At 40.5% G+C, this 20,723-nt stretch overlaps 1 protein-coding gene across 1 annotated transcript in view; it reads right to left on the bottom strand.

Annotated features, from left to right (window-relative positions):
• Nucleotides 1-2,528: 2,528 nt before the first annotated feature.
• Nucleotides 2,529-20,723, bottom strand: part of COL19A1 (collagen type XIX alpha 1 chain) — a 431,873-nt gene continuing 413,678 nt past the window's right edge. Inside the window, exons 49-50 of the mRNA XM_015472743.3 lie at nt 8,998-9,075; nt 2,529-8,821 (exon numbers count right to left, since the gene is read on the bottom strand). Coding sequence (XP_015328229.2) covers nt 8,694-8,821; nt 8,998-9,075 — 206 coding nt within the window. The 3' untranslated portion in view covers nt 2,529-8,693. The remainder of the gene's footprint in view (nt 8,822-8,997; nt 9,076-20,723) is intronic.

The following is a 20,723-nucleotide window of genomic DNA, read 5'->3' as shown; positions in this document are numbered from 1 at the left end:
ATCAATCAACATGTAATGTGTATCTGGGTTTCTTTAAAGCCGCTCACAGCCTCGAGTCCCGTGCTCCTGGTGTGTAAGGGGAACAATTCCGGCTTGGCTGCGTAGGTCAGTGCCATCTGCATGCCAGGGAGGACGGTCCTCCTTTTCGTGGAAGAGGTAATCTCTGCAGACGAGACAGCGGTCATAACTGCTTACATGGTCTCCACATGGATGGCAAACCTTTTCAGGTGCTGTGACATATAATCCAGTAAATGCAAAGAAATCGCCTTTATTTTCACCAAGGTGGTTTTATTTTAACTGGAGTGACACAGTCAGATACAACAAAAGAAAAATTAGATAAATAAATACGTTTCTCAGTTCTGATAAATAGGTTTATCAGATTCATAAGAAAATTAAAAAAAATAAAATTTCAAGGAAAAGTTGAATGAACTGTTCTACAAACTTGATATACAAAAGGCTGTACAGCAAGCTCCATAGACACAGCAAACTGGAAACCACCACTTAGAAAGCGATTGTGTGAAATGAGCACATCCCCAATGGTGGGAGTAATCCATCGTAAATCCAGTTCAGAAACAGCTTACAGAAGCAGTGTAGATTTGACAGAGAAATTGCAAAGAAAACAGCTCACTGATCCTCTCCATGAAAGAATGTTGATAAATCCTAAATTAGACCAAATCTCTCTCTTTAGCAAAACAGAAATCCTCCAGACCTCGGGGAAGTTGGAAGGTGTCCGAGTTGCTGAGAAAAGTGTGGGGTAATTACAGGTGGTTAGAAACATGCACGTTATTTACTCAAGGGCTGATGATCTAATTCTAAGCCAGTGTGTCTGTGACACTGTGACCTGATTTCCATCCCACAGATCTGAGAGGTTGGGTAAGAACTGCAGAAATCACTTCCCAGTGACTGAGCACATAAATTCCCCAGCACAGTTTGGGATCATTGGCTTTGTCTAGCAGAAGGGGATGAATGAGTAGTCATATCAGTTTCATGATTGATTTTATTATTTATGGACACACTATTTCAAGCTAACTACATGAATATTGCTATCCTTAAACATCATAAATAAAATCTGATTTACTTGCAACCTGAAATAAGTTTAATGTAAATCCCTGCTTTAGAAGAGAAATCTCTGTATTCTTTATTTTTTTGACTCTTAAAGCTTCTCTGATAATTAACATGTCTGAGTTTAAAAAGAAACTAATAGAGGGGGAAGATCACTAGAAATACATACAGTCACACTAAATATCAAGAAAATTGTTTTTAAACATTTTCTGGGAGCCCTGGCAAAAGGTGTGAAAAAGCAATATTAAGAAAAGCACTAGCCAACAAGTAATCCTGCTGTTTACAAACAGGGAATGGATGTAAATTATTTAAAATACATTTTTTAGAAAAAGAGCATTTGTTTTCAATAAATATAGGTCAAGTCTCTCTTTTTTTTTCTAGAGTAAAATTGATACTTTTCAGCTATGTACTGAGTCTTTGTTAGTGAGCTTTGATCCAGGACATGGCAGCATTAATTCATATGGCTCAGTAAATATTAAATCAGAATTGGTTTACCATAAGAACATATGACTATAGATACACATGCCCAAAGGCTCTTCAAAGAACTAACTAGAGGAAGTATAATGCATTGGTTGGTACATTATACATACAGTTTAATGTATCTGGTTATCAGGAAGAGGATGCTGATGGATCCTATTTTTGATCTTAATAAACGGGAATCCATGCTAACTTTCCCCTTAACAATCCCTTCACATCTTGCTCTTGAGGCCAAATTTTCTAAGAATACCTACAGAGAAAGTGAATGATGGGAACTGGCTCCAGGGAACTTTCTTTTAAGATTTGTCTGAATTTGTCTCTGGCCTCCACGTTGGAGATTTTCGTGTGAAGAGACTTCAGACTATCCCTCAGCACACGATTACCTTACTCTTCATGACGGACCTGAGGGTGAGGATCGTTAAGAACTCTGTAAATCATTTCCCAGTCTAAGCAGGAATCTAAATCCATCTGCAGGTTTTGATGGGATTCATTTCTGTTAAAGAGACATGCTGTGTATTTAACCTAATGGCCCATCACTCAGGATGGAAGAGCTTATGTTTCTGAGAAAAGTTAACTCTGGCATCCTTCATCTTGCTCAAGCCCACATGATTTAGTGAGGAGATCACCATGTGTGACCAAAGTCACAAAGGCCTGGATACTCTCTTGTTTCTGCTTTTAATTCTCATCCAAATTCATCAGACCAAGCTTTTTATGAGCTGCCACTGAGCTGGGCTGTGAATGTAATTCTTAGAAGCTAAGTGTGGATTCATGTGACAAACAAAAGTATGATTATGAGCGTGGTATTGACATGAGCCCTGCAACAGGCCAGTCTGCACGCCCCTCGGCATCCGTGGGCTCATGGAGGTGAGAGCTTGGGAGGTGAGTGTGCCTGCAGCCTCCCTGTGGCTGACCCCTGTCAGCGGGGCTGAAATGTGGAGCCTCAGCTAAAGAAGAGATGCTGCTAATAACCGCACCTCAGAACTCCCTGATCCGGGATCAAATCCTTTATTGCTGAGATAAGTGACAAACTCATTATGCAACACAAACACACAGGAATCAACTCGTCAAAGCAGTATAACCACGTGGGATTTAGAACAAACCTCGCGCCATTCCACTTAACAGCAGTATGTTGAATTAAACCTTACATAGCTTGATGAGGTAAGATAGAGAACACAGAGAATGGACAAAAAATGCACCCAAAGTCTTATTTTAAAAATAAATAGTTTAAAAATATGTCATAAAACAATCTGAATTTAAATACATTAATACACTGAAAAATATTTATCCCTAAAATGTACTTTAAATAAAAGAGCAAAATAAAAATTTGTGATGCAGTTAGCATCTTTACACCCATATGCTTATCCTTGTCAGGCGACACACATCCTTCTGTTAAACTCAAATCTTACTAACTACCCCCTAAATTTAGCGAAATCTTTTACTTTATTAGTACTCTCTTTTGACACATTCATGAAGCAAGTAGCTAACTCCTGGAGCTGTAACCTATATCACTCACTATTGGCTCTGAAAATGAAAGTTGCTCAGTCATGTCCAGCTCTTTGCAACCCCATGGACTATACAGTCCATGGAATTCTCCAGGCCAGAATACTGGAGTGGGTAGCCTTTCCCTTCTCCAGGGGATCTTCCTAACCCAGGGATTAAACCCAAGTCTCCCGCATTGCAGGCACATTCTTTACCAGCTGAGCCACCAGGGAAGCCCAAGAATACTGGAGTGGGCAGCCTACCCCTTCTCCAGGGGATCTTCCTGACCCAGCAATCAAACCGGGGTCTCCTGCATTACAGGCAGATTCTTTACCAACTGAGCTATCAGGGAAGACTATAGGTTCTGAACATGGCATTTTTTTCCATTTAGATTTTTCTTAGATAGCTTGGTTTTATAAGCCTGCCCTAAATTTGAGAGTCCTTTGGACCGCAAGGAGATCCAATCAATCCATCCGAAAGGAAATCAGTCCTGAATATTCATTGGAAGGAATGATGCTGAAGCTGAAACTCCAGTACTTTGGCCACCTGATGCAAAGAACTGACTCATTTGAAAAGATCCTGAAGCTGGGAAAGATTGAAGGCAGGAGGAGAAGGGGAAGACAGAGGATAAGATGGTTGGATGGCATCACCGACTCAATGGACATGAGTTTGGGTGAACTCCGGGAGTTGGTGATGGACAGGGAGGCCTGGCGTGCTGCGGTTCATGGGGTCGCAAAGAGTCAGACACGACTGAGCGACTGAACTGAACTGAACTGAAATTTGAGGTAAAGTTTTGCTATTCTGGGTCTGCTCCTCTGGAAGAGTTTTCTCTGTGTTCACCTGGTTTTCCATTCAATTTAACTAACTCGAGCAGTTACTCTAGCACAATTTTGCTGAGTGAAGTGTTTGGGGTACCGCTCCAGCCACAGCACACAAGACTGAAGTCATTAATCTGTCTTATTTCCTGAGACTCCCAGTAGTTAAACACGTTTCATGTCATGAACGCTTTACCAGTCAACTAATGAGTGAATACAATTCAGTGGGCTAAGTCAGTTTGAAATAATAGGCATAAAAGACAAAAATTCAGTTCAGTCTATACCTCTCCCTCTTGGAAGGCTGTGTAAGCTGTAAGAGAGAGGGCTATAACAGGGGGTCCAAGCCTCCACACTAGCGTTTAAGAATGGACACGGAAACAATGACATTAAACTGTGTGTCTGAAGAAGGTGGACACAGAAAAGTGTGAAAAATAATTGAACAACAAGAGCAATGAACACATCTGCAAAACTATTCTGAGACTTCACTGGAAAAACCTTAAGCATATAACTTAACCTGAAAATTCTCAATATCAGGATATTATTGCCAGTGTTAGGAAAGTTTAAATGGTATTTTGAAAAATAGTGTTTTTCATCGTAAATTTTGTAAATAGTGATACATTTCTAAAAAAATATAATTATACAAATCTAATTATAAACTTTTAAGTACTTTGAACAGTATGAAGATTCGGACATTGTCTAATTCTATCAATGGTCTACTTCTTGTGATAAGCTAAATTCTTTTTATTTGCCAAAAGAGATTTTCTATCCTGTTTAATAGGTAACATGATTACTCAAGTGTTTTCATGTTAATCACTAAAATATGAGGGTAGCATACAAACTAAAGTTACAAATAGTAAATTTTCAAGTTAGCTAGCCATATAAATATACTTATGAAATAAAACTGAAACAGTCAACAAATCAGACGTTATTGTGCCTGCTTCATAAAGATACTTAAAGTGAGGAAAACATAAATTAACAAAAAAAATTACAAAACATAAATTAACAAGAAATTATTTACAAAAGTAAAAAAGAGTAAGTACAAAAGCAAAGGTTTTGATGGAATTGTCTACTCAGCTGTTTCTAGCCTTTTGTGTTTCTGCTGTGGCTGTTGCTGCTGCTGTCACTTCAGTCGTATAGACAGCAGCCCACCAGGCTCCCCAGTCCCTGGGATTCTCCAGGCAAGGACACTGGAGTGGGTTGCCATTTCCTTCTCCAATGCATGAAAGTGAAAAGTGAAAGTGAAGTCGGTCAGTCGTGTCGACCCTCAGCGACCCCATGGACTGCAGCCTTTCAGGCTCCTCCGTCCATGGGATTTTCCAGCAAGTCTGTTCAATTCTTCTGATACAAATTGCTTAAGACACCATCTTGTGGACAAAAGGTGATATATCACAGGTTCTCTACAGTGGAGAAAGACTGCAGAAAAGCTCAATCTTATTTAACTCTTAAAACATACTCATAAGAAATCATTTTATAATCCAAACATCAAATGACATCTTTTACAGATAATATATCTTAAGATAATTACTGATGCTCTATCACAAAAGTGTCTAAAATTTTAAAGTTTCAACAATGTTATGAACCATAGAAACAAGCATATGGGATTATCAATACTTTAAAGTCATTAATTACACTACTTTGATAACAAGGTGAAAAATTTCAAAGGTTAAGACTGGCTGTGTTTCTGTTACAGTTACGAAAAAATGGTTAATGTCTTCAGCAGAAAAGAAGAATAACAAAGTCATGAATTATTCTTCCTTTTTCTAAAGGCCATAAATATTAATTGAAGTCAAATCTTGTTCTTTGCACAGAAGGATTTCTATCTGACAGTGTTACCTGATCTTGACACAAAATATTAGACTGGAATTCAAACATACTTTTATGGGGCAAACACACAACTTTCAATTGCCATCATGTGTGTGCCTGCTAAGCGGCTTCAGTCACGTCTGACTCTTTGCGACCCCATGGACTGTAGCCTGCCAGGCTCCTCTGTCCACGCGATTCTCCAGACAAGAATACTGGAGTGGGTTTCCATGCCCTCCTCCAGGGGACCTTCCCGACCCAGAGATTGAACCTGCATCTCTTGTGTCTCCTGCATTGGCAGGCAGGTTCTTTATCACTCGTGCTACATGGGAAGTCTGTTGCCATCGTGGCCTGCAATTACTTTGTATTTAAACATACTTTGTTGTGTGGAGTCCAGACAAGAGATAACTCATGAAATGTGGTCATTCTTTTTCTCTGCTGTGGACACTGCTGACTTCTGTGTGCAAGTGAACAAAGGTTCTGGAATGAAACAAAATGAGACAAGAGAACTGGCCACCACCAAGGCAGTTAGGGGAAGTCTTCACACCCTGTCTGGGGCCTTAAATTATCCACGTTCTTTTCGTTAAAAGAATCAGGCAACTGCCAGGTCTTCACTTTACTGGTGCTGTGTTTGCCGGGTGCAGCCCTTCTTGCTGCTCTTTGCTGCTTCTCCTGCACAGGCAGCCAAGCAGAGTTCATTCTGTGTGATGCAGCCCTTTCCTCTGGTTATCCCCAAGTAGGATTGAATCACACATGTCAGTTGTTTAGAAAGGACCTGAGTCACTGTGACAACTCAAGTTTATAATTGGCATCAACTCCTCAAACCACCTGACTAAATCCAGACCCTTGCAACAGGAATAAACCAGTCCAGCATTAATGGAATTTAGAAAAAGAAAGGTTCTGAAATACTTAACTTGTAGAAAGGACACATGAAATATTCTCTGGAATTAAAATGAGAGAATCTGTAAAACAAGAAAATGAACTGAGTCTTCTTGCGTCTGTGAAGGGATCGACTCCAGGAAAACAATGCACTGATCACCAGTGACAAAAAAATTCATGAAAGCAGTAAAATGCTAAAATAAATACTTCTGGATTAACAAAGAAGCAAAAGAATAAGCAAACAATTAATATGAAAAAATAATCTTTGAAAACATATAAAATGTTTTTAGCTTTATGACAAATTCAAGTAAATTAATGAATGGCAGAGGAGTTGTAAGCTTTCAGAAAATTCAACAAACTAAAGCTCCACAAATTAAAAGCTCAAGATATACACATAGCACCAGATTTTAGACCTCTGTACATTTTGTGGGGATAAATGATCATTTTACTAAGAAAATGTATATGTATATTCTGATTGTGTCAGTCTAAAACACAGCACCATTGTAGGTATTGCACAGGAAAGAAAATGAAGGAGAAAATAAATTTAAAATTAACAACACTTGAAATAAATAAAATGACCTTGGAAATGAAAATAAATAAACTTGGAAGTGAAATATACAGCATCTTTCAACATGAAATAATAAAAAGGTTGTACATATGCACAGCCATGTAGATAGTACCTGACCATCAGTTCATCCAACTACAATGAAAACCAGTTCAAACCCTGGGTGCATTTGAACAAAGCTGCCTCCATGGAGGCACGCTGCCCACAAGACCGTGCTCACAGCTTTTCACAATCTGCCCCATGGCAGATGCCTGTGGCGGGGCCGGGGCTGGGGCGGGGGTGGTGCACGCCCTCGGCATCCCTAGGACCCGCCACTCAGATTTCAACAACATCCTCCTGCCCAAGGTTCCAGGAAATCGTTTTCAACCAACAGTTTCTCAAAATAATGTATGGCCAGGCCATGAAACTACCATTCAGCTGTTTGGTTGGCAATCACACGTTTTTGTTCCTGGTCAGAGGATGTGGTCCAGGCAGTGTCTGTGCCCCTGAAGTGTGTGGACTCTTGCTCGGTCTCATGGATTTCCTTCACGGCCCTGAACCTCTCGCTGCAGCTTCTGAGAAGCATCATTCTTCCTACAAGCTTCCAGGCTTCAGCTTGTTGATATGCATCTGTGGATACCACACGCTCATCTTCTAGCACAAGGAGGTTTCTTTTCCAGTTGCTAGAAGTCCCATCCTTTGTTCTGGTGGCTGGTTCTTAACATCTGAGAGTCACGAGGTCAGAAGGCTAATGTACTTGGGCCCAAAGACTCTGCAAGGCCCTTTAAACTTTGAAAGTACCAAAGACAGCTGGGTGCCTTCACCACCAGACACCTCCCAGAAAGATCAGCTTTCTGTTTCCCAAATGAGAAACTCGGCAAAGGGACCACAGTGCTGGGCCTTGACTTCGCTCCTTCCTTCTTACGCAGGACACACTCATGCTGGTGGGACTGCTTTGACTGGAGCTCATTACACAGGAGCAACAAAATCATTTCAGTAGTTGGCTCTGGTAGGATTTTGGGCTCCCTGATAAGACAGCCTCCTGAGTTTTCTTCCAGAATCTAAATTATGAAGGTCTTATTGCCTATCTATTTCTCTACATAAGTAGAATGGATAAAGGATGGTATGAGAATTCTTAAGCTATAAAAGTAGTCAAAAACATTCAGCAGGAGCAATGCACTATTTCAAAAAAGTTAACGAAATTGTCAGCAATGATATTAAATTTAAATACCAAGGAAACGTCCAGATAAGTCCGAAACTTTAAAATTCAGAAACGAAAGGCCAAATACAAGTTGATAAGACTACAAAACGTACATCACCATCAGTCTACTAAATCATGAGATATCACTTTCTCTTAAAGAAGAACAAATGATAAGATGTGCTTGCATATTTCATAGAAAACCCTGAATAAAAAGCATAATAATGGTGAAGCAAGACATGGAATGAATTTGGAAAAAATTCTGAAAAGGTTGATATCGCAGTTACTATAGGAATAGGATTCCAATTTTTGTTTTTAATGTCTTGCCTACACCAAAAAAAAAAAAAAAAAGTCACCCACGATCACGAGGGTCTGACAGTATTAAGAAAGCTCCAACAGCAAGGAGAGGTGACTGGCATCAAGTCTTCCTCAGGTGTGGTTACTTCCCACCTGTTCGCTGTCGGGTGTGTGAGACGGGATACAGGCAATCCTCTGGGTTACATCTTCCACTAGGTCCTGGGGGGCCCTGGGGCCCTGGGGCACCTGGTGAGCCTGGCAAGCCCGGAGCTAATGAAATAAAAGACCCCATCAGAATGCAGGTCAACATACAGATCATCCTCCCTCTCTCCAACCAACACGAGTCATTCAGTGTCAACTGGAGCGACACTAAAGGGCCACAGGGAGCAGGCATGGCTCCAATTTTTGGAGGCTGGCTCATGCTGCGAAGATAATATCACTATTACCTGAAGTCCCAGGAAGACCCGGGCTCCCTGGAAGCCCAATTCCCGGTTCCCCCCTTTCTCCCTTCTGTCCTCGGTAGCCTAAGGAGGAGATAAACAAAAAGAGAGAAAAAAAAAGTAAGCGTGTTCTCTGACTGATACACATTCAGGAGATACTTTGAGGTGCACGTGGAAAATACACCCAGTGGAATATCTCCACACATTTATATCTGAAGACTATGCTACAGACACTCAGTACAATACTGGATCCAAGACAACAGTGGCCTGAACAGTATCCTAAATTGATACGTATTCAAACGTGAAAAGTCACCAGGATTTCTTTTCTATAGCTGACTTTCATTTAACATATGTGAACAAGAAGGAAAAGTGTTTGTAGTTAAGTCATTTGAAAGTACCCTTCCAAATCTCTAAACATTTCTGCAGTAAAATAATATTTACTACCTGGGATGTATTTAATAGTTCCACCCAGTTCCCACTATTACAGAGACCTTGTTAAGCTTACTCTCACTCAGTCATCTCAGTGAGTGCTTAATATCACAGGCTAAAAAATTAGGAAGAAAGAAAAATAACTGAAGAAATATGAACCTTTGATTAACAAGGATTAATAACACTGGAACATAATTCCAAAAGAAGAACATATCTGCTAAAAGCTATGTATTTAAATTTAGTTCTCAGATTTTAATATAATGCAAAATACATTATTCCACATGAATCTCAGTGCATATGAGGTGTCATAAAACAAGAAAAATAATTTATGTGTTTGTAAAACACAGTAACATTTATATGTCTCCTGTCAAATGTGAAAATGCATTTGTACAAAGCTCTCATATCATTAGGTTAATACCGACCTGCTATTAATAGATAGAGGTGTTGAACTGCACAAAGCACATGAAACATTTTTACTCCAATTTCCTATTAAGGTCCCAAGCTCATTCCTTATGAAGCCTTCCCCAAAGCCATAGGGTCTTATTTTATAATTGTTTCACAACAAAATTTCATATAGGAATGCTAATAAGGTCAGTAACAGCTTCCCCATTTTTCTAGAATAAGTTTTTCACCCCTTTAGGGCAGGCCTCTCCTGAAATTTGGAAAGGACTTGAAGGCTGGTCTGTCTGCAAAGAGACATGTGTCTGCATGGCTTGTAGGTGCAGGAGGACAGTTTGGTATCAGTGTAGCCTCTGTAGGAAAACAGAAATAAAACAGCAGCAGTGTTCTAACCCAATGTATCTAGAGGGTCTTGTCATTGAAGAACTGTGTTTGTTGTAGTTTTTCAGGTAATAGCCTTGGAGATTTCCATTTCGACTCTCGGGGTTTATTTCTAAAGTTGTAAGTCAGTGCATTTATATGCATGCTAGAAAAATGAGGTCAGAAAAAGAGTGTTACTGGCATTTGGGAAGGGTAATTCTTCATGCAGGGCCTTACAAGCTGTTTGAAGGCCTTATGCGTTGTTTGTCCTGACCCCAATTGACCACTGTGTCCTTCATCATTTTGACACACATACGCTTTGTACTTCCTAAGGCCCCGACTGTTAACAAATCTGAAAAGTCAAATCTGTATCAGTCACATGAACTACTCTATGGGCCACTGGATTACAAATAACAGAGGGTTTCCCTCATTATGAACCAATAACAGCTGAACTTTATAAGTTCAAAAGTAAGAACAATCATTCCCAATACTGTCCCTCCAAGGTTGATGGAAGCTAGAAGGCAGGATCTGTTTTCTCCTGCTAACTCCACATCCGCTGAGCGTGCAAGGCTCTTTCTAAAACGGATAAGGCTTTGAAGTGTGGCATCCATTCTTGAGGATTTTCACAGAGGTGGGAACTCAGCATGTGTTTGAGAAAAGTTTAAGTAAAGTTCTTTCAGGATTCCTGACCAAGATGGTGAACTGGAAAGCCCTGAGCTCACCTCCTCCCATAGACACACCAAATCTACAACTGCATGTGAAACACTATATCTGAGGATGGATGGCCTGAAGATAGGAGAACAGATGTTCCACAACCGAGGATACAAAGGCGAGGCCAGATCAAGACGGGCAGGAGGCGCAGAGAAGTGGTCCAATCAGAGGCCACTCCCCTGGCGTGCTGACCACAAGGGGAGGGACGCCACTGACGAGAAGGTTACCCCGAGGAGTGAGGGGTCCACGTCCCTTGTGGGGCTCGCCGGCCTTGGAGACCTGCCCTGGGAAGACAAGTTCCCGTAACACCTGTCTATGAAAGCCAGCAGGGCCTATCTCCAGGAGGGCCCGAGGGCTGTGGGAAACCAAGCCTCCATCCTTAAGGGCTCCTGCACAAGCCCACTTGCTCTGAGTCCCAGCACACAAGCAGCAGCTTGAAAAGCACCTGGGTCTGCTTTGCAGGGGCACTGCATCCTTCTACTTTTCTGTATATTCATTCCATTCATTTTTGAGAGTTTGATATTGAAACTCCAACTAAAAATCTTTATCTATTTAAAAAATAATTGTAATATATAGTGGAACTATATGTAACTTTGTTCTACATTTTCCAAGTCTCCTATAAGTGTTTTTTTTATCATATTTTCATAATTTAAAAAATAAAAAAGAGAAAAAAAAACACTTTCTAATCTGAAATTGCCAAGACTTTGCTTTTTCTTTTTTAAAATCATGAACAGTGTTGAATATAATCAATTAAGTTTTTTTCTGAATCTATTAATATGATCATAATTTCTTTTTTTTTAATCTGCTTATGAGGTAAATTACATTAATTGATTTTTAAATGTTAAACCAATTTTGCCTTCCTATAATAAACCTTGATCTTGAAATAGTAGAAAAATAAGAGTATCTGGGTCATATGAGAAAGTGGTTCACTGACTGATTTTAGAGCCTGTGACAGAGGGGCAGGATGCAGTGGCTGCCGTTCTGCGGACAGATGTGCTGGTAAGTACTGTGTTCTCTCTCTTTCCATCTGCTTGGCCCAGTGCTGGTGGGCAGCGTTCTGCCACTCCCCATCCACCTAGCTACAACACTGTGTGCCTCCCCCCAGCATTCCTTGAGGAATTGCCCTGCCCAACATGTGTGCCCCGGCCAGTCACTCCAAAGCAGCTCCTGTTCCACCCAGTGGGCAGCCCCGGGTGGCATGGGTGCCCCCCAAAGTAATTCCCACTCTTAGAGTCTGGCCCCGTATGTCAGTGTGTCTGTCACAGTCATGGCTGGGTCTTGCAGCCAGCCAGCTAGGGGCAAATCCTGCCCATAAGTGCCCCCAACAGCAATCATGACCCAACTACAGCAGGAGGACGCATAAGTCCCACAGGGGATACCCCGGGAGCACTGCTCTAGAAAACAGGGGGCATCGTGCTCTTGGACCCCACAGGACACTTTCCACGTAAGGCCACTCTCTCAGACCAGGAGATGTAGCTGAGAAACCTAATACAGAGAAACAAACACAGGAAGTTAGGCCAGCTGAGGAGATAAAGGAATACCTTCCTCATGAAAGAACAAGATAAACTTCAGAAAAAGAAGTTTTTCTTGAGAAAAATGGAGATAAGCAATTAACCAGATAAAAAGGTCAATGTAATAGTCATAAAGATGCTCACCAAACTTGGGAGAAGAATGGATGAACCCAAGGAGAACTTCAATAAAGAGATAGAAAGTATAAAGAAGAACCAGTTACAACTCAAGAATACAATAACTGAAATAAAAAATACTGTAGAGGGAATCCATAGCAGATTAGAGGATGCAGAAGAGTGAATCAGTGATTCAGAAGACAGGGTAGTGAAAATCACCCAGTCAGAGCAGGAAAAAAAGGAGTCAAAATCTGAGGACAACACAAAGCTTACTAATACTTACAATTTAAGGGCCCCAGAAGGAGAAGAGAGAGAAAGGGCCAGAAAGCCTACTTAAAGAAATAAAAGCTGAAAACTCCTCTAAGCTGGTGAAGGTGACAGGCCTCAAAGTCTAGGAAGCATGTGCATGTGAGCTAAATCACTTCAATTGTGCTTGGCTCTTTGTGACCCTATGCACTGTAGCCCACTAGGCTCCTCTGTCCATGGGATTCTCCAGGCAAGAATACTGGAGTCAGTTGCCGTGCCCTCCTCCAGGGGATCTTCCCGACCCAGGGACTGAACCCACGTCTCTTACGTCTCATGCATTGGCAGGCAGTTTCTTTACCACCAGTGCCACCTGGGAAGCCCCTAGTAACCACAGAGAGTCCTAAAGAAGATGAACCCAAAGCGATCCATACCAAGACATGTTATGATTAAAGATCTAGAGTTAAAGAATCTCAAAAGTAGTAAGGAAGGAAAAAACTACTTAAGTACAAGGAAACACCCATAAAAATATCAGTTGATAGAAGAAATGGATAAATTCCTAGAAACACACTCTTTCAAGACTGAACCAAGAAGAAATGTTACTTGAATAGACCAATCACTATTAATGAAATTGAATCAGTAATTAAAAAAAAAAACTGCCACAAAGTTCAGGACGACACAGGTGAATTCTACAAAACATTTTATGAAGAGTTAACAATTTTCCTTCTCAAACTATTCCAAAAAACTGAAGAGGAAGAAACACTTCTAAACTCATTCTATGAGGCATTACTCTGGTACCAGAATGAGACAAGGAAGCCACAAGGAAAGAAAATTACAGATCAATATCCCCCAAAAAGCATAGATGTGAAAACTGCAACAAAATATTAGTGAACTGAATATAACAAAATATTAAAAGGCTCGTACATCATGATTGAGTGGGATTTATTCCAGGGATACAAGGATGGTTCAATATCCACAAATCAATCAATGTGATCTTTACTGTTCTGTTTAGTTGCTCAGTTGTGTCTGACTCTTTGTGACCCCATGGACTGCAGCACGCCAGGCTTCCCTGTCCATCACCAACTCCTGGAGCTTGCTGAAACTGATGTCCATTGAGTCAGTGATGCTATCCAACAATCTCACCCTCTGTCATCCCTTTCTCTTCCTGCCTTCAATCTTTCCCAGCATCAGGGTCTTTTCCAATGAGTCAGCTCTTTGTATCAGGTGGCCAAAGTATTGGAGCTTCAGCTTCAGCATCAGTCCTTTCAATGAATATTCAGGACTGATTTCCTTTAGGATGGACTGATTGAATCTCCTTGCAGTCCAAGGGACTCTCAAGAGTCTTCTCCAACACCACAGTTCAAAAGCATCAATTCTTCGGCACTCAGTTTTCTTTATGGTCCAACTCACATCCACACATGACCACTGGAAAAACCATAGCTTTGACTAGATGGACCTTTGTAGGCAAAGTAATGTCTCTGCTTTGTAATATGCTGTCTAGGCTGGTCACAGCTTTTCATTCAAGGAGCAAGTGTGTTTTAATTTTATGGCTGCAGTCACCATCTGCAGAGATTCTGGAGCCCCCCAAAATAAAGTCTCTCACTGTTTCTATTGCTTCCCCATCTATTTGCCATGAAGTGATGGGACAAAATGCTATGATCTTAGTTTTCTGAATGTTAAGTTTTAAGCCAACTTTTTACTCTCCTCTTTCACTTTCATCAAGATGCTCTTTAGTTCCTCTTCACTTTCTGCCATAAGGGTGGTGTCCTCTGCATATCTGAGGTTATTGATATTTCTCCCGGCAATCTTGATTCCAGCTTGTGCTTCATCCAGCCTGGCATTTCACATGATGTACTCTGCATATAAGTTAAATAAGCAGGGTATCAATATATATCCTTAATGTATTCCTTTCCCAATTTGGAACCAATCCATTGTTTCATGTCCAGTTCTAACTGTTGCTTCTTAACCTGCATACAGATTTCTCAGGAGGCAGGTCAGGTGGTCTGATCTTCCAATCTCTTTCAGAATTTTCCAGTTTGTTGTGATCCACATAGTCAAAGGCTTTAGTGTAGTCAATAAAGCAGAAGTAGATGTTTCTCTGGAACTCTCTTGCTTTTTCTATGATCCAGTGGATGTTGGCAATTTGATCTCTGGTCCCTCTGCCTTTTCTAAATCCAGCTTGAACATCTGGAATTTCACGGTTCACATACTGTTGAAGCCTAGCTTGGAGAATTTTGGTTTTAGCTTGGAGAATCAATGTAGTACAAATGAATAAACAAAACTATGCAGAAAAAGATTCACAGATACCGGGGTCAAATTGGTGTTTGCCAGTGGTGAGTGGGAGTTCGGGGGAAATAGATGAAAGGGATTAAGAGAGTCAAATTTCCAGGAATATAATAAATAACTCATGGGAGTATAATATATAGCATAGGAAATATGGTCAATAACATTGTGATAACTTTTTATGGTGACAGGTGGTTACTAGACTTGTGGTGATTAATATATAATGTGTATAAAGATTGAATCAGTATACTGTACACCTGAAACAAATATAATATTGTATGTCAACTACTCTTTAATAAAATTAAAAAATTAAAACCAAAAAAAAACACAAAAATAAGTAAGTGCTTTCTTATAAAACTCTTCCAAGAGGAAAGATCTGGAAAAATTTGCCTCTCTTAAATAAAAGAGGACCTCAGGAGACCTGAGGTATATGGGATGTCAGCTGGATCATGCTTCCCAGGACTTCTTTGATCCTAATGTGGTACCTTCTTATTCACTCCTGGCAGCAGGAACAAATTAGGTCCTACAGTGAGGACCCAGGTGGGAATGAAGCACACCAGGGAGTGCTCTGCTCAGTGCACAACGGGAAGGCAATGATCAGAAACCCACAGGAGGTAAAAATCTAAACTCTCTGGAAATGCTGTTGAATTTAAAAAGGTGTCAACAATTACCTCTTTCAGGAATTTAGGAAAAATGCAAGTGAGGTGACCCAACTCAGAATCACACTTTCTGTAGGAGGATCAGGGTGTTAAAGAGGGTGCACTAGTTTCATCATCAGAATCTCGGTAGGAGCAGTACTTCCCCATTCAAACTGGATTGTGAACTTCTAAAATAGTCATATTTAGTTTTACTGCACTTTGCAGATACTGAATCTTTTACAAATTGAAGGTCTGTAGCAACTCTGTGTCAAAAAGTATTGGTGTTGTATTTTAAATTTTTCATGATTATTATATTTGTTATGGCTCTATAAATGGGACAACAAAGTCTCAATGACAGCACATCTGTTTACAACATGGTTTACTGAGCATTTTAAGCCCACTGCTGAGACCTATCGCTCAGAAAAAAGATTCATTCCAAAATATTACTGCTCATTGACAATGTACCTGGTCACCCAGGAGACCTGTCAGAAACATACAACAAGATTCCTGTTATTTTCATGCAGCCCACAGACCAAGGAGTCATTTTGACTTTCAAGTCTCATTCTTTAGAAAATACATTCTGTAAGGCTATAGCTGCCATAGACAGTGATTTATCTGATGGATCTGGGGGAAAATAGAAAAACTTCCAGAAAAGATTCACAATCCTAGATGTAAAGAAGAACATTCACAATTCACAGGAAGAGGTCAAAGTATCAACATTAACAGGAATTTGGAAGAAGTTGATTTCAACCCTCATGGATGATGTGGAGGTGGTCAAGCCTTCAGTGGAGGAAGTAACTACAGGTGTAGTGGAAACAGTAAGAGAACTAGAATTAGAAGTGGAGCCTGAAGATGGGATTGAATTGCTGCAATTTCATGATGAAACTTGAATGGAAGAAGGGTTGCTTCTTATGGATGAGCAAAGAAAGTGATTTCTTGAGATAGGATTTACTCCTGGTAAAGATGCAGTGAAGCTTGCTGAAATGACAACAAAGGATTTAGAATAGTGCATAAACCTAGTTGATAAAACAGCAACAGAATTTTGAGAGAACTGATTCCAACTTCAAGTGTGGATAAAATGCTATCAAACAGCACTGCTGTTACAGAAAAATTGTTTGCGAAAAGAAGAGTCAGTTGATGCAGCAAAGTTCATCACTGGCTTATTTTAAGAAATTGCCACAGCCACCCCAACCTTCAACAACCTACAGTGGGTCCTACAGGAGGTAGGACCCTGATCACTTGGCAGCCACCAACATGGGCACAAGACTGTCCACCAGGAGGAAGATTACGAAGAACTAAAGGCTCAGAGGATGGTTAGCAGATTTCAGTAATGAAGTAACTTCTAATTAAAGTATACATGTTGTTTTTTTTAGATATAATACTATTGCATCCCCAACAGGCTACAGAATAGTACAAGCAGAACTTTCATATGCACTGAGAAACCAGAAAATTCACATGGCTTGATTCACCGACATGTCTACTTCTTGGTAATGGCCTGGAACCACCCCATGATATCTGCAGGGCATGCTTGAAGTCTCATGTCAATTTCTCATTGCTCTCCACATGCTCCAGCTTCTCTGGTAAGCCAAGAAAATTCTATAAAACCCCTTTAAATTTCTGTCCTTCCCTAAAGATAGCATATTCAAAAGCAAGAGACATTACTTTGCCAACAAAGTTCCGTCTAGTCAAGGCTATGGTTTTTCCTGTGGTCATGTATGGATGTGAGAGTTGGACTGTGAAGAAGGCTGAGTGCCGAAGAATTGATGCTTTTGAACTGTGGTGTTGGAGAAGACTCTTGAGAGTCCCTTGGACTGCAAGGAGATCCAACCAGTCCATTCTGAAGGAGATCAGCCCTGGGATTTCTTTGGAAGGAATGATGCTAAAGCTGAAACTCCAGTACTTTGGCCACCTCATGCGAAGAGTTGACTCATTGGAAAAGACTCTGATGCTGGGAGGGACTGGGGGCAGGAGGAGAAGGGGATGACAGAGGATGAGACGGCTAGAGGGCATCACGGACTCAATGGACGTGAGTCTGGGTGAACTCCGGGAGTTGGTGATGGACAGGGAGGCCTGGCGTGCTGCGATTCATGGGGTCGCAAAGAGTCGGACACGACTGAGCAACTGAACTGAACTGAACTGAAAGATAATGAGACAATAAAAGTCTCATTCTATAGTGCATGTCTCAAACCAAACTATGTCATTTCAAATGAAAAAAAAAATTTTTTTTTCCTGAAAAACACTGAAAAAAAAATGTCCCTTTTAGAAATTTCTGAAGAGCCATCATCAGACAGAATTTGCGTGTGGGCAGAACACCTGGTGTCTCGCTCAGGCCCACCTTCTATTTCTTTTGTGTGGGTTTCTCACTTCAGCTTTTCCTCAGACTCAGTCACACTGTGTCAAGAAGAGGACTAATCAGCTGACAGTCTCTGAGCTTTCATGGTCTCTAAGGTAACAGTAGTTTTTATAATCATCCATCATGCAGAGGGTAACAGTTTTATATGCATATTTTTTTCCTTTTTGAGAAAACTTTTAAATTGAGCAGAGAAAACTTTGAAGTTACACTCCTAACTGCATATTCTGAGTACTTCATATCTATTTATCTACCAGAGAAAAACCCTTCAGTTCCAGTCAGCTGTGGTGAGGCACCAAGAATTGACCAGTAATCCTTCTCTTTACTATAATAAGGTTTCCTGGTGTCTTTTGACAGGATTATCAATACAGCATGACTATAGGCAAATATTTCTTAAAAACAAATCCTATAGTGCAAAGGTTTTTTTGGACTGCATTTCTGGAATGCAAAAGTAGGAAGTCAAGAAATACCTCGAGGAACAGGCAAATTTGGCCTTGGAGTATAAAACGAAGCAGGTCAAAGGTTAAAAGAGTTTTGCCAAGAGAACGCACTGGTCATAGCAAACACCCTCTTCCAACAACACAAGAGAAGACCAGATGGTCAATACTGAAATCAGATTGATTATATTCTTTGCAGCCAAAGATGGAGAAGCTCTATACAGTCAGCATAAACAAGACCAGGAGCTGACTGTAGCTCAGATCATGAACTCCTTATTGTGAAATTCAGACTTAAATTGAAGAAAGTAGGGAAAACCACTAGACCACACAGGTATGACCTAAATCAAATCCCTTACGATTATATAGTGGAAATGACAAATAGATTCAAGGGACTAGATCTGATAGAGTGCCTGAAGAACTATGGACAGAGATTCATGACATTGTACAGTAGGCAGTGATCAAGATCATCCCCAAAAATAAGAAATGCAAAAAGGCAAAATGGTTGTCTGAGGAGGCCTTACAAATAGTTGTGAAAAGAAGAGAAGTGAAAGTCAAGGAGAAAAGGAAAGATATACCCATTTGAATGCAGAGTTCCAAAGAATAACAGGGAGAGATAAGAAAGCCTTCCTCAGTGATCAATGCAAAGAAATAAAGGAAAAAAATAGAATGGGAAAGACTAGAGATCTCTTCAAGAAAATCAGAGATACCAAGGGAATATTTCATGCAAAGATGAGCAAAATAAAGGACAGAAATGGTATGGACCTACCAGAAGCAGAAGATATTAAGAAAAAGTGGCAAAAATACACAGAGGAACTGTATAAAAAAGATCTTCATGACTCAGATAACCACGATGGTGTGATCACTCACCTAGAATCAGACATCCTGCAATGCAAAGTCAAGTGGGCCTTAGGAAGCACCACTACAAACAAAGCTAGTGGAGGTGATGGAATTCCAGGTGAGCTATTTCAAATCCTAAAAGATGATGCTGTGAAAGTGCTGCACTCAATATGCCAGCAAATTTGGAAAACTCAGCAGTGGCCACAGGACTGGAAAAGATCAGTTTCATTCCAATCCCAAAGAAAGGCAATGCCAAAGAATGCTCAAACTACCACACAATTGCACTCATCTAGCAAAGTAATGCCAAAAATTCTCCAAGCCAGGCTTCAACAGTTCATGAACTGTGAAATTCCAGATGTTCAAGCTGAATTTAGAAAAGGCAGAGGAACCAGAGATCAAATTGCCAACATCTGTTGGATCATGAAAAAAGCAAGAGAGTTCCAGAAAAACATCTACTTCACAAGAGAGTTCCAGAAAAACATCTACTTCTGTTTTATTGACTAGGCCAAAGCCTTTGACTGTGTGGATAACAAGAAACTGTGGAAAATTCTGAAAGAGATGGGAATACGAGACTACCTTACCTGCCTCCTGAGAAATATCTATGCAGGCCAAGAAGGAACAGTTAGAACCAGACATGGAACAACAGACTCATTCCAAATTGGGAAAGGAGTACATCAAGGCTGTATATTGTCACCCTGCTTATTTAACTTATATGCAGAGTACATCATATGAAAAGACAGACTGGATGAAGCACAATCTGGAATCAAGATTGCTGGGAGAAATATCAATAACCTCAGATATACAGAGGACACCACCCTTATGGCAGAAAGTGAAGAAGAACTAAAGAGCCTCTTGATCAAAGTGAAAGAGGAGAGTGAAAAAGTTGGCTTAAAGCTCAATATTCAGAAAACTAAGATCATAGCGTCTGGTCCCATCACTTCATGGGAAATAGATGGGGAAACAATGGAAACAGTGGCTGACTTTATTTTTTGGGGCTCCAAAATCACTGAAGATGGTGACTGCAGCCATGAAATTAAAAGTTGGTTACTCCTTGGAAGGAAAGTTATGACCAACCTAGACAGCAGAGACATTACTTTGTCAACAAAGGTCCATCTAGTCAAGGCTATGGTTTTTCCAGTAGTCATGTATGGACGTAAAAGTTGGAATATAAAGAAAGCTGAGCACAGAAGAATTGATGCTTTTGAACTGTGGTGTTGGAGAAGACTCTTGAGAGTCCCGTGAACAGCAAGGCGATCCAACCAGTCCATCCTAAAGGAGATCAGTCCTGGTGTTCATTGGAAGGACTGATGCTGAAGTTGAAACTCCAATTCTTTGGCCACCTGATGCGAAGAAATGACTCATTTGAAAAGACTCTGATTCTGGGAAAGATTGGCGGCAGGAGGAGAAAGGGACAATGGAG

Source organism: Bos taurus, chromosome 9 (genome assembly GCF_002263795.3).
Source record: "Bos taurus isolate L1 Dominette 01449 registration number 42190680 breed Hereford chromosome 9, ARS-UCD2.0, whole genome shotgun sequence".
In the NCBI taxonomy this organism is placed as follows: domain Eukaryota; kingdom Metazoa; phylum Chordata; class Mammalia; order Artiodactyla; family Bovidae; genus Bos; species Bos taurus.
The sequence above is the reverse complement of the archived record's forward strand: the minus strand, read 5'-3'. Positions and strand labels throughout refer to the sequence as shown.